At 48.7% G+C, this 13,039-nt stretch overlaps 2 protein-coding genes across 8 annotated transcripts in view; one reads left to right on the top strand and one right to left on the bottom strand.

The window, feature by feature from the left end:
- Positions 1-3,572, top strand: part of Ncoa6 (nuclear receptor coactivator 6) — an 85,340-nt gene extending 81,768 nt beyond the window's left edge. For all 5 annotated transcript variants that reach the window (XM_059261720.1, XM_059261719.1, XM_059261717.1 and 2 more), the window contains one exon: positions 3,020-3,572. In XM_059261720.1, coding sequence (XP_059117703.1) covers positions 3,020-3,063 — 44 coding nt within the window. In that variant the 3' untranslated portion in view covers positions 3,064-3,572. The remainder of the gene's footprint in view (positions 1-3,019) is intronic.
- Positions 3,573-4,652: 1,080 nt separating this feature from the next.
- Tp53inp2 (tumor protein p53 inducible nuclear protein 2) lies at positions 4,653-12,690 on the bottom strand. Of its 3 annotated transcripts, none has more exons than XM_059261713.1 (4): positions 12,511-12,690; positions 9,129-9,303; positions 8,421-8,709; positions 4,653-8,010 (listed from the first exon to the last, which is right to left on the bottom strand). In XM_059261713.1, exons 2-4 carry the CDS (start codon positions 9,250-9,252, stop codon positions 7,758-7,760), a joined length of 666 nt encoding a protein of 221 aa, XP_059117696.1. In that variant the 5' UTR covers positions 9,253-9,303; positions 12,511-12,690; the 3' UTR covers positions 4,653-7,757. The 3 variants fall into 3 exon arrangements, with proteins under 3 accessions (XP_059117696.1, XP_059117698.1, XP_059117697.1); XM_059261715.1 differs by having other exon boundaries at positions 8,421-8,589; XM_059261714.1 differs by lacking the exon at positions 12,511-12,690 and adding an exon at positions 11,569-12,209.
- Positions 12,691-13,039: the final 349 nt, after the last annotated feature.

Raw genomic sequence — 13,039 nt, 5'->3', positions numbered from 1 at the left:
TGGAGGTAGGGTCTTTTTTTGTAGTCTTGGCTACATAGAACTTACTGCATAGATCATACAGCCCTCAAACTCAGAGAAATCCTCCTGCCTTTGCCTAAGTGCTGGGATTAAAGATGTGCACCACCTCACCCAGCCACCATTTGATTCTTTGTACATGAGGGGAGATGTTTCTAAAGTTGACCTAATTGATAGATTTTTTTAAAAAATTTTTTCATTTTCATATATGTATATATATTCTTTCAGGTATGTACACGTGTGTGTGCATACATATGGAAGCCAAATGTCAATATTGGTATCAGCCACTATCCACCTTATTTTTTTTAATAGTTTATTTTTATTTCATGAACATTTGTGTTTTACCTACACATATGTCTGTGTGAAGGTGTTGGATCCCCTGAAACTGGAGTTACAGGCAGTTATGAGCTGCCATGTGGTTGCTGGGTATTGAACCTGGGTCCTCTGGAAGAGCAGCCTGTGTTCTTAACTGCTGAGCCATCTCTCCAGCCCCTCCATCTTATTTTCTTGAGATAGTGTTCTCTCAATGAACTTGGACCTTGCTAATTGTTCCTGACTAGCTGGCCAGCAAGCTCCAGGGATTACACGCACGCACTGCTGCCCTGGCTTTTCACATGGCTAACTCAGCGTCTCACGCTTGCCAGCCAGCTCCTCACCACGGAGACACCTTCCCAGCCCAAGTACTTTTCTAAGGATGAACAGTGTCAAGGCTCTGTATATTTTCACTCCAAACAACAAGCTTGCTGCAGTGAAAATGAAACAAGAATTGGACATGAAGAGTTGATTAGAGGGACAGGAGAGTGGCCCTGCCTATGATCCCAGCACTTGAGGGGCTGAGGGAAGAGGATGGACCACAAATTTGAGGCTAGCCTGCACTAGTAGTAAGTTCCATGCAGCCTGGACTGCAGAGTGACCTTGTATAAATTAATAAATAGTTGATTATGAGGAGTTGTGTGTGCTGTGTGAAACTCAGTTCTTTTATATAAATTAAAAATAAAGAACACATTAAAGTCCTTCTTAGTTTGTAAATATTTGGAGATACTCTCCCACATGGCACAAGCAATATGACCACCTAATAAGAAAACATACTGGAGTTGTCACTAACAGAAGCCTGGAATTACTTCATTGGTCCCTCTTAGAAAATCATACAGGCCTCTGTGACAATGACCAGAGGTCACAGCAGTAAAATTTTTGCTTTTCTCATCTGTTTCGGGTGACCTGGGTTCTCAAAATATTTAAAAGGAAACAAACACAGTTTTGCTTAGAACACTGAACCTGGTAATGTAGCGTCAGAAAATTCATTCCATCCAGAAATAGTTGAATCTGAATCATCTTTTGAACTAATGTATGAGAAACAATTGTTTACCTCGATAAAGATATTTAAAACATTGTTTGGGTTTGGAGTTTGCTTTTGTTATCTATAACATCTCATATAGCCCCAAGGCTGTCCTCAAGACCCTGTATATACCAAAGATGACCCCTTGCCTGTACCTTACAAGTACTGAGGGGCAGGTGTAATTACAAGGCCTGTGCCACAATACCGAGATAAAATACTATTTGTATTGAAGCTAAAATATCATGTAGCAGCATGAAAAATAAGTCAATACAATGAATTAGATTTTATCTTTTTTTTGTTTGTGTTTTGTTTTGTTTTTTGTTTTTCGAGACAGGGTTTCTCCGTGTAGTTTTGGTGCCTGTCCTGGATCTTGCTCTGTAGACCAGGCTGGCCTAGAACTCACAGAGATCCGCCTGGCTCTGCCTCCTGAGTGCTGGGATTTAAAGGCGTGCGCCACCACCGCCCAGCTGAATTAGATTTTAAAGAAACATTTACATTTGCAGAGCTTCAGTACTACTGTACTCTGCCATAGAAGACTGGAAAAGTTGTGAATAAAGATGATTAAAATCTGAGGTAAGAGTAGTTTGACTTAGGACATTGATATATGTAAGGGAAGTTAGAGAGTTAAAGCAGTCTTTCCCTTTTGTGTCACTGTCACTGTGATAAATCACTCATTGCCACCTATGCAGCCTTCAGGTTCAGGGACGGTGTTAGCTGTTCTGAAATGCTTCCTTGTGTGTATGTGCCAATGGCTTGTTTGGGAGGAGGGGGGTGTGGTACTTGAGATTGAGTTCTGCAGATAGAGCTGTGTAACCCCAGCCCTCCAAAGCATCGATATTCGTGGGCCACAGTAGCCCTTGACTAAGATCCATGTCTTGTAGTTTAGAGGCTTTAGCTGTAGCATACCAAGACAAGTTCTTTACTGCAGAATAATGGCTTGGCTACAAAAGAGCCAAAGACTGGTTTCTGGTGCATTTCACTCACTCGCTGGCTACTCACCAAAAGCACTGTTAGTGTGTATATAACTTCAGTGAGTGATGGGAATTGGTGAGGGAGATTGTGAAGTTCATTGTACAGCTTGTAAGGGATCAAGTAGTTGGAGGCAGGGTAGAGATAAAGCAGGTGAAAGTGCTTGCTGCACAACCCTTGAACCAGCGGGAAAAAAAGAACTGACTCCCAAGTTGCCCTCTGACCTTCACATGCCAAGGTATACACACACAAACATATAATAAAGGTTTTCCCTACATAACACTGCCAATCTTTCTAGCCAGGTGCATCTTCTCTTCCTTTATCGTGTGTGTGTGTGTGTGTGTGTGTGTGTGTGTGTGTGTGTGTGTGTGTGTGTACACGCACGTGTATGTGTTGGTTCTCTTGCCGCCATGTGGAGTCCAGGGATTGAACTCGGGTTGTCAGATTTGGTAGCCAGTGCTTTTACCCACTGAGCCGCTTCCTGGTCCTCATCCTGTTTCCCCCAGTTGGCAGGTCCTGATAGACAGGGACACACTCTTTTACCACGTAAGTCAGCAGACAAAGCCTGTGACTGCTTCCAAACCATGTGTTCCTTAAAGGGATTTAGAGCCTCATGGGGCTCCACTGTGCCAATTCTAGACAGTGTGGACACCTAAAGGGCGCTGCTACCTTCGTTGACCATGTCCTTTTCCCCAACAGATATAACTGGTGCAGTGCAATCCAAGCGAAGAAAATCCAAGTAAGCAAGCTGGAAGATGACTTGATACTTGTAAATGTGTGTGAATTTTACAAAGAGCAATTTTCAGCTGTGACTTTTTAAATCTATTTCTGTACAGTTAGTCATTTTAATAACTCAATCCTTTTCCTAGTCCCTGAAACCTGTCTCATAAAGTGTAACGGGGAGCAGCCCTTTTGGTGTTGCAAAATGAAGTTCAAGGCTTCTAAAATGTTGCCATGTATTGAAAGGAGCTAATGCCATTATAAATGTTATTAGTTTCACATTTCTTAAGCAGCCTAGAGTACAGGGTGAGCATTTGTAGATCTTCTAATGATGTATTGTGCTGTGGAAGTACTGTGTGTGAATAGCAGTAGTGGGGCAAAAAGCAATCTTGTCATTTGGAAATGTAAATAATTTTATTATATAGTGTTTTGGATGTATTTGTTGTAGAAACGGACCAGTGAATAAAGAGAATCTAAGGGTTTGTACAATGTGAAATATTGAACGTGTTAAATAAATGTCTTTGTCATAGAACTTAAAAGTATGTTATTGGGAAGGGTAAGCAAGATTTTCTTTTTGGTCACAGATAAGTAGACACAACCTTCTTTGTAACTCAGACACTTCCCACCTGAAATACCCACCCAGCAAGATGAGGAAAATGTATCCACTTGCTCCCCGAACTCATTTTTGGCTTTGAACAAACCAGAACTGTTTTAACAACATACTGGAGATTTCATATATATGTGTGTGTATATACATATATATGAGAATGTGTATGTATAGTGCATATATGCATATATATGTGTGTGTATATGCATATGTGTCTAATTTTATTTGTTCTCAAATAATCACCAAGTATGGTGCCACACACTTGTAATCATAGTGCTTGGGAAGTAGAGGCATTAGAATCACAAGTTAGCCAAGCAGTGGTGGCGCACACCTTTAATCCCAGCACTCTGGAGGCAGAGGCAGGCGGGTCTCTGTGAGTTTGAGGACAGCCTGGGCTATGAAGTGAGTTCCAGGACAGCCTGGGCTGTTACACAAAGAACCCTGTCTGGAAAAACCAAAAAGAATCATGAGTTCAAGGTCATCTTCAGCTACATAAGAGTTTGAGACCAGGATGGGCTACATAAGACCTTGTCTCAGAAAGTAGAATCAACCTTTCATCAAAGGCACCCAGGACTTTTAGAGGCAAGAGGCTGTCCACAGCATAGATAGCACTTCCCCACCTCATGCCTCTGCTGCTCCATTCAGATGTGCTCAGACTGGCCAGCCAGGTTGTCTTAGCGTAGCTGTGCAGTTCAATGGGCAGCTCCTCCTCGTGGCTCTAATCCAGTGCCTGGGACTAAAGAATGGCCCAGTGTCTCCAACTGTGCTTCCATTCTCATTCCTGTATTTCAGATATCTTCACATGTGTGTCTTACAAGGATCTTGTAAAAATAGTTTATGAGTCAGACCCTGTATTGTCTCTTTCCAGAGAACTAACTTACCCTCTTCCTCTCTTGTATGACAAATCAGAGCCAAAGCCAGTCTACTAATAATACCCTTTGCTTTGACTATACTGGAGATTATAGTGTTTCTTATACTTTAGCTCAACTCAGGCAGAAAGCATAATGTGCTTTAAATAGATTTTTATTTGTTTATATTATTTTTTCTCCCATACAGGAATAGCATTACAATCTAACATTCAGAATCCTGTTACACACATACACAGGCATGCCACATGACCAGGTCGAGGTGGTTGTGTCCTTGAGTCTGTCGACACATCACAACATGGTCAGTCAAAGATTTTTCATTTCAGCCAGTCTCAACACAAACACCCAACAAAGATGCACTCAACTTGTTGGTTCCATTTGGAACTAGGTGGTAGGGTAAGAAGTTATTAGAGCAGGCTGTGGTTTGTCTGCATTCAGTCCCCTCACACAAAGCTACATGGATCTTGAAAGCCGCCCAGGAGCTCTGGTAGGGTCCTTGTTGCACCTAAGACATTATAGGTCACAGCAAGTTGATCAGAGGGTTCCAGGCTGGGGAGCAGGCATACTCCAAAACAGCACCAAACTGCACTCACACACACAGTGCCCTACTGGGGCTAGACTGGCAAAGGTTAGAAAGTGACACCAGCTCAAGAGAACCACTCGGACTTACTGGAGAAAGCTGGAAATTGCCCTTTGATGTAACTGAGACTCACTCTAGAAACAGGTCCCTCTGACATCCTTAGTTTTGGCAAAGTGCTGGTAGTATTGACATTAATACAAACTGGTACAAATTTCTCCAGGGTCTCTGAAATCATCACTCAAGACAGACTCTCTAACCTCCTCCCGTCTAGGGTTGCATAGGACTTTGTGAATTCTGGTTCCCTTGTGTATTCAAGTTCTGTGGTTTAAGAAAAAAATCCTGAAGCATGCTCAAGGTGAAAGGCACATACACAGTCAATACAGTATGACAGGGGCTGATGCTTCAGGAGTCAGACTAGCAGGAGACTGAGAAATCTATACACAATTAAAATATTGCCACACTCAAATGCTACAGAATCTATAGGAAAGTACAAAAGAAAAATAAGCCTTGCAACCAGTCAGATGAGAGATTGGAGGGTTCTAGAACTACAGGAGCTTCTAGAAATACAGGTCAGGAGTGAGGCCTTTTGAAATTTGAGCCAAATGCCCTATCAAACTTCCCACGGCAGCAGGATCATGGGCACTTGCCCAGGACTGAGCCTAGGTCACCATCTGGATCATGGGCACTTGCCCAGGACTGAGCCTAGGCTCCCATCTGGATCATGGGCACTTGCCCAGGACTGAGCCTAGGTCACCATCTGGCAGTGAGGATTAGGTAAGAAGGGCTGGAGATCCTAAGCTGGCTGGGAAGTGACCTTAGGATAGCAGGAAGAGTAAGTTACTAAGTTGTAACTGAAGAACTTGGGACAGGAACAAGGTTATCAACTACTAGGGCCCTAATAAGCTGGTGTGAGGTTTTGATCTGCGTATACTTTGCGTTTGGCTTATCCTTGAGCTAGGAGACCCTAGCCGGGCTTCCTCTGTCCCCATCCTGGGGACATCCTCTCCCATCCCCATGTGAAGCCTGGTGAGAAAGAATCAGAGAGGGCAGCTACTTTTACCCTCATAGGAATGCCATTTTCTCCAACCCCGACTTGGCTCTGAGGCCTGGAAACCTGGAGTTGGAGTGAAAGGGAAGACCTGTGTTAATATGTAACAGGAAATCTAAAAGTTTTGAGGAAGGAAGAGCACACACTTAAAAAAGGACAGCTAGAAAGAATTGGAAACAACTTGGGGCATCCCAAGAGGCTGTTGCTGGTGTCTGAGCCCCACCACAAGAAGGGAGAAGCTGGCTACCCCATCCCTGTGCTCTACCCAAGAATTCCTTACTCCAGATATTTAACTAGAAAGGGAAGAGAGACCACAGGGCACTCGGAAAGGAAGAGCCCTGTGGGAGAACATTAAGAAGCCCCTTGAAGGCCCTGAACTTCTGTAAGAAAAATTTTGGGAATTGGAACAGTGAGGCTCCTGGCCTCCTACCCAGGAGTGTTTATTAGCCAGCCATATTGAGCAAAGTATGAACTATAAGGCCAGAGGCAAGATGAAGGCAGATTTATCAGCCTAGGGATGGCTTTACCCCAAACTTGTCCTCCTTAGCATCATCCCTCTGCACTCTTGCCTTGGGGTATGTACCCTTTTCCCTGCCTGGAAGCCCTCTAGCTGGCGTCTCTCCTAAGCTAATTCTAGCACCTTGGGCATATGAACAAAGATGGCCAGAATGTCAGGGGGCCTTACCCAGCTTCTACTCCTGGGGTAGCATGTCAAGGTAAGGTGACAAGGTACAAGCCCTTCGGACTCTAGACTCACCGGGAGGTGGGGGGTTTTACTCCTGAAGGGGGACAGATTTCAGGGGAAATCCTGGAAGGCAGGATTATAGGAAAAGGAAATGGGGGCAGGCTCCAGGCTCAAGCCTAAGACCAGGGCTTAACTCCTCTGACCAAGCACAATGCCAGCTCTCATGATGCCCTGCTCCCAACTGTCTCTCAACCCATCTGTCCCTGTCTGCATCCCGATAGGCTGCCTGTTTCCTTCCATTCCCTTCACCCTATCTAACTTACAACTCACGGTCCTCCACATACTTAAACGTTCCAGGCCTAAGCAGTCCAAGGAGCTCAACCCCCAGGGCGGGTGGGTGGGTGGGGATGACTGAAATCAAAACCCTGTGCCTGACACCTGACCACAGGGTTGTAAGAACAATGGCCCAGGCCTGGCAGGTTGTACCTGGTCAGGATTGGGGGGGAATTGCCAGGAACGAGAAAGGGAAGTCTTGGAAAGTAGGAGATGAAAGGGGAAAATCATGGTGCCAGGTCATGGTGGGAGAGGCTCTTAGAAATCGGTGGCCTAGGAGGACAAAGTGAAGGAGTGAGAGACAAGAATAGCGGTCTGAAAAGGGAGAGCAGGAGTGGGGAGTGGATGGTGAGAAATCAGAAACAGGTGGGGAGGGTGACCCGCGGTGAAAGAGGTTAGCAGGTGAGTTAGAAGAAACTGAGAACTCAGGGGAGTAGAGGGCCATCATCCCCCCTCAAACACTTAGGAAGGAGGGAGGTGGTGGTATCCAAATGGAGGCAGGCGGACCCTGGACACCCCTCGAGCAGCACACTGGCTGCTGCAGAGGAGGCAGATGGGGCCGGGAGTCTGCGCGGGATTGGAGGTGTAGCAAGGGCGCTCAGTAGTTGAACTGGCGCTGGCACGGCTGGTAAATGAAGCTGCCCTGGTGCTTGGGCCGGCGCGAACGACTCTCCCGAGCGCGATTCTGCCGCTGTAGCACTTTAGCACTCAAGGCGTGGCGCTCTACCCGCTGCCGGGCCCTCTGCAGCCTCCGTACCTGGCCGGCCTTCTCCAGCAACACAGCTCGAGCCGGCATAGCAGCAGCTGCGTGGTGCAGGGCCCTGGGCTCCCGGCGAGCAGGCGCCAACTCTCTGCAGGGACAGAGTACAAACGTCAGGGGGGACAGGGGGCTGGCATCTCCCACCCTGTCTCTTCGGGGCAGAGTGTATGATGCTCTCTGATGGGTACCAACTCTTCCCTCAATCCCAGTTAGAGATGTTTCTTAGACTCCAGCCCCTGAGGCAGCTAAACTAGACGGGATAGGGCCGGGGCTCCAACCGCCATTCAATACAAGCCCCATTCTGGCCTAGCAGTTCAAGCTAGTCCCAATCTTCTGAGCCAAGACTCACTCTCCCAAGCCCCACCTTAGCCACAAGACCACGCCTCTCTTCCATCAGTGATCACTGTGCCTATCCACCTGGTCCGCCTTTGTCTCAAGGACACTCACTGCCCTGCAGGCTCCTAAGTCCTAGCCTCCAGTCTCTACCCTCAATCCACTCACCCATCGCTGAGGTCCTGATCAGGCAAGGCAGCGTCAGGGTGAGGGGAAGGCGGCCCAGACTCTAGCACTATGGTGCTGCCGGTGACATAAACGGACATGCTGGGATGCTCGATGAGGAGGTCCTCCAGGGGGTTGCTCTGGAGGCGGGCCGGCCCAAGACCGGGCCCCTCTGCAGTAAAACAGGCGGGAGGGGTAACAAACCAGCTCTCGTCCATCAAGGAGGGCGCGGGTGGAGGGCGGCCTGCAGGAGCCGGAGAGGCCCCAGGGTTTGGGGGAGCTGTGTAGCTATCTATAGGGTTTGGGAGTGGGGAGCCATGCGGAGGGAAGGGAGCAGCGGGGGTGGGGGTGGGGTGGGGGACACACACACACATACCGGACACAGGGGATGGGGAGAGAAAGGGCATCGTTAGTCAGACCTGTAGCCCTGTCCATCGTGCCCAGAGAGCACCTGAGGGCCAGGGTACTTACCCTGCCGCCCTAGGGGGTCCCAGGTGTATGCCCCAACAAATCAGGAGATAGGGCTTTCAGGAGAAGGGTCTATGTCACCTCACCTCAGGGCTCACTACCTCAACTTCACTTTGCCCAGGAGGCCTAGGGGACTCCAATTCCCACATATCCCCTTCCCCTTCCATACTGCAAGGCCTCCTGTCCTTATGGTGCCTTCATAGGCTCGGGAATCAGAGTGCTTGCCCCCGAATCAGGCCTCACCCTGCAGGTCAATGATGAGCCAGCCATCCACTTCATCCTCCTCTGAGACGAAGGCCTCGGGACAGTTGGAGTCTTCAGGAGGCGAAGGGGTGCTGAAGAAAAGGCTGGTGAAGCGCTGGAACATGGTCAGCGGGTGAAGCAACCTCAAGGGGGCGCCCTATGGCAGTGCAAAAGCCTGGGAAGCATAGAAAGACATTAGAACCACAGGCTGAAGCCTACCCTTGGGTGGCTGGGGGACAGAGGGCTCCAGCCCCCCAGCACAAAGAGCAGTGATAATGGAGAAACATGCCTCTTGTGTGTGCCTCTCTGCACTCAGTAGGCTTTGCAGTGTGAATTTAGGAAACTGTTGTGTCTTTGTTTTCTTATCTGTCAAACAACAGCAGTAACACCCTAATAAAAAATTAAATGAGCTAAACACTTATAACGTGTTCAGAACAGTGCCTGGGCACACAGTAAGCATCCAATAAGGCGATAAACTTGCCATTACTACAGGCTACTTTGGGGATATGGAAGAAGTGATATCTGTGACCAAGCTTTGCCAGGGAAGGTCTCTCTAGAGGATGAAACAGCCAAGTTGGGCTTTGAAAAGTAAACAGGAAATTTCCATTGAGGGAAGAAACTGCCCTTACTATTGTCATCATAAAATTAACACTCATGTGCCAGGTACTGTACTAAGCAACTTCATCTATTTTACCTTATGTAGTCCTCACAACAAAACATAGAACCAGAGCAAGGTATGAAGGTGCAAGCCTGCAGTCTTAGTACTTGGGAGCTAGAGACAAGAGGATCAAAAAGTTCAAAGTCAGACATGATGCGCTGCATCTGCCATCCTAGCAAGGTGGAGGCAAGAGGATCAGGCATTCAAGTCCTGCTTTGGCTACAGAGTGAGTTTAAGGCCAATGGGACCCTACCTAAAAAAAATATTAATAAACAGTCCTTGGCTATATGAGATCCTGTCAAAAGGAACAGAAAGGGAGGGGGGAGAGAGAATAACTACTCCTTTTTTTCTGGTAAAGAGAGAAAACAAGGCTCGGAGAGGTAAGTCCAAAGTCTCACAGCTAGTAAAAGACACAGGTAGTATTCGACTCCAAACAGCTAGTGGCATCCATAATCACTACAGTCCATTCCTGTCTTTTCTGGGTGTCTGCCTAGATTAGACATGTTAAACTTGGTAACTAGGGCTGTGTCTAGGTGTATTTTTATAGGGAAAAAAATGATCTTGGATTTCAGCAAGATTTTCTAAGCAGCAATCTTTGACCCCAGAGACCAAGAATAGTTATAAGGACCCTGTGTGGTTTGAAAAGTGCTAGATAATAGGAACCTTATAGTTCTTGCTACAATCTCACCATGGGATTGGGCAACCCACAGATATGTATTCCAGATGAGGTGTAAGATCCTATGTCCACAGGTCCTCCCGACTCTAAACCCCTTCCCCCAGACTCTTGTCCAAGGACAGCCATCTCTGGCCAAACAAAGAATATTGGGTCGCCTGGCCCTCGTAAAACAACCTGTCAGTGGTAGATGATGATGGAAAAAGGAAGCAGTCAGATCCAAGGAGCCCTTAAGGATAAATGCAAGGGCTGAACCGAGATCCAAGCCTTCAGACAGTGCTTCCCTGGACCAAGACAAGGAAGAAGTCTCCTGTTCTAGGAATGGAGACCTTGAAGTGATAACATTAATCTATCCAAAAAGCTACAGCTTAGTGGTGGTGGGGCAGTGCAGAACATATATAATCAGAAGAGAGACTGTCCAAGAATATAAGGATGCACAGGAGACAGGGGGATCAGACAGGTGCCCTGACACAGCCATCAGCCTTCTGCCTTTCCAGAGAGAGATGCGGAGATCTGGCATCGAGCTTTAACATGCATTTCCCAGAGTTCCCACTGCATCAGACCCTGCAATGAGCCTCAACTGTTGACATGTTGAGTGAGGTAAGAGAGGCTCAGCAGAGAAGCTCCCTGGCGGAGATCATACACGAGTCAGTGACAGCCGGGAGAGATGGCAGCAACCAGCCAGCTGTGGCTGTCCACCCCTCTCCCCCTTGACCACTAGGAGAGCCTCCTGGGTTTTCTTTCCTAGCCTGCTGGCTTCCTGGTTCTCAGATTCCTGGCTCCGCTCCAAGAAGAACCTTCCCTTAATACTACAGCAGCTGTGCCCAGAATAGCACTTGAGCCCTAAGCCACCCCTAGCCCAGGCCATTCCTGAGCAAACCCCAGTCTGGGAAGAGGCTCCAGATCCAGTCTCCATATCTACTCACTTGGAAAGTAAGAAACATTCTTTCTGCTGCATAAACTCTGCAATCACCAGTGCTAGGGAAGGTCTGGGTTCCTCTTAGCTGACAGCTTGGCTCTACAAGGTGATGAGAGGCTAATAGGGAACTCCCAACTCATTCTCAACATCTGTCCTGGAGACACCTGGAGGCAGGCAATTAGTGACTCACCTTTCTGTGGTCAAAACAGCTGGGAGACAGCAATTTATTGGGTTCTAAGGTAGAGAGAATGCCGAGGCGGTCAGGGCCTTGAAAGGGACCCAGTCTTCAGAGACCTCCTGGGAAAATGCCCAGAATCGAGAAGACTGAAACACCCTATCAAATTGGTATGGTGCTGAACCCAAGACAGGTTCCCCAGTAAATGGATATATAGTTTTTTTATTTGAACTGAGCTTGTACTATGCATTTGCCCACAGCTAAGGAACCTGTCCTGTCACTCATTGAGTGTGACTCTAATTGGCTGAGATCTCCAGTAAGCTATATCTCTCTGGGTCTCAGTTTTACCTTCCATGAAGTGGGGTTTAAGACTCTCAATATTTGTAGGCTGAAAATGACATCAACTAAGGCTCTGCACACATGTCGGGGATTAGAAGGATGTTATTATGTTGGGGGGGGGGGCGGAGCCTGAAGACAGAGGGCATCCGCTGCCATCTGGTGCTGTCTCAGGGACCTGGAGTCTGAAGCCTTCTTCATCCACCTACCACCCTCTCAACTTAGATCGAGCATGCCCTCCGACCCTTCCTCAGGTCGCAAGAAAAAAGCAGATGAGAGGCTCGACCCCAGTCCCTAAATTAACACGGGAAACCGCCGAGTCCCCTCGGGTCCTGCTTGCCTTTCAACGTCTCTCAACCCTCGGCCGGGCTCGACACTGCGCCCACCGGGTCAGCAGAGGACAAGCACCCAAGCAAGCCTGGAAGGCGGGGCTGGCCTTGGTGACGTCTCAATGTCATATGCAAATAAGCGACGTCATGGCCCACCGGCTTGGGGCAACCAATAGGGAGCCGAGAACGCAGCTCCAGCGGCCGCCGGCGGAGACAGACAAAGAACCGGAGAGGGGGGCGCAGGGCGTGTCCTGGGGCGCCCGGAGCCCCCAGCCCCGCGGTCGGGACTCACCTGGGGCGGCTGCGGCAACCGGTGCGCTGAGGTAGTTGTGCGGCCGGGCGTCCCCGGGGCGCCGGTGCTCACAGCCGGCGCCGCATACCGGGGACTGGCCGGGAGACGGCGGGGCTCGCAATCGGACGCCCGGAGCTGCTGCGGCCGCTGCGCCGGGGCTCAGGGCACAAATCCGAACGCTCCAACAGCTGATTGTGACGTCACAAAGGGGCCCGCCCGCCCGCGTCAGCGGCCGTCGGAGCGGCGGCCAATCGCAGGCGTCGAATGTTCTTTCCCCGCCCCTCCGCGGTTCGCCGGCTGGTGGCTGCAGCCCGGGATCTGCGCTCCGAACCTTGGGCTGAGTGGAGGTGACGGCCCAAATTCCCTGCCCCCAGTCACCCACAGACCTCGCACTGGAGACGACCCCCTCCCCCATTCTTCTGCAAGGATTCGATCTCGCTGCTCTTTCTGCACATAACCTTGCTCTTTCACTTGCCCCAGTGCTCCGCACATCCCTTCGCCCGCATCTTAGGTACAGGAGGACCCCCAC

The sequence above is a fragment of the Peromyscus eremicus genome, chromosome 4 (genome assembly GCF_949786415.1).
Source record: "Peromyscus eremicus chromosome 4, PerEre_H2_v1, whole genome shotgun sequence".
NCBI classification, from domain to species: domain Eukaryota; kingdom Metazoa; phylum Chordata; class Mammalia; order Rodentia; family Cricetidae; genus Peromyscus; species Peromyscus eremicus.
Note: the sequence above shows the minus strand (reverse complement) of the source record. Positions and strands in the feature narration are given on the sequence as shown.

Bases quoted from the DNA above. Each gene is read 5' to 3' on its own strand.
- Tp53inp2 (XM_059261713.1), bottom strand. From the start codon at position 9,252: ATGTTCCAGCGCTTCACCAGCCTTTTCTTCAGCACCCCTTCGCCTCCT. The intron at 8,710-9,128 runs GTGAGGCCTGAT...CAAACCCTATAG, and splicing joins GCTCATCATTGACCTGCAGG to ATAGCTACACAGCTCCCCCA. The intron at 8,011-8,420 runs GTGAGTGGATTG...CTGTCCCTGCAG, and splicing joins GATCAGGACCTCAGCGATGG to AGAGTTGGCGCCTGCTCGCC.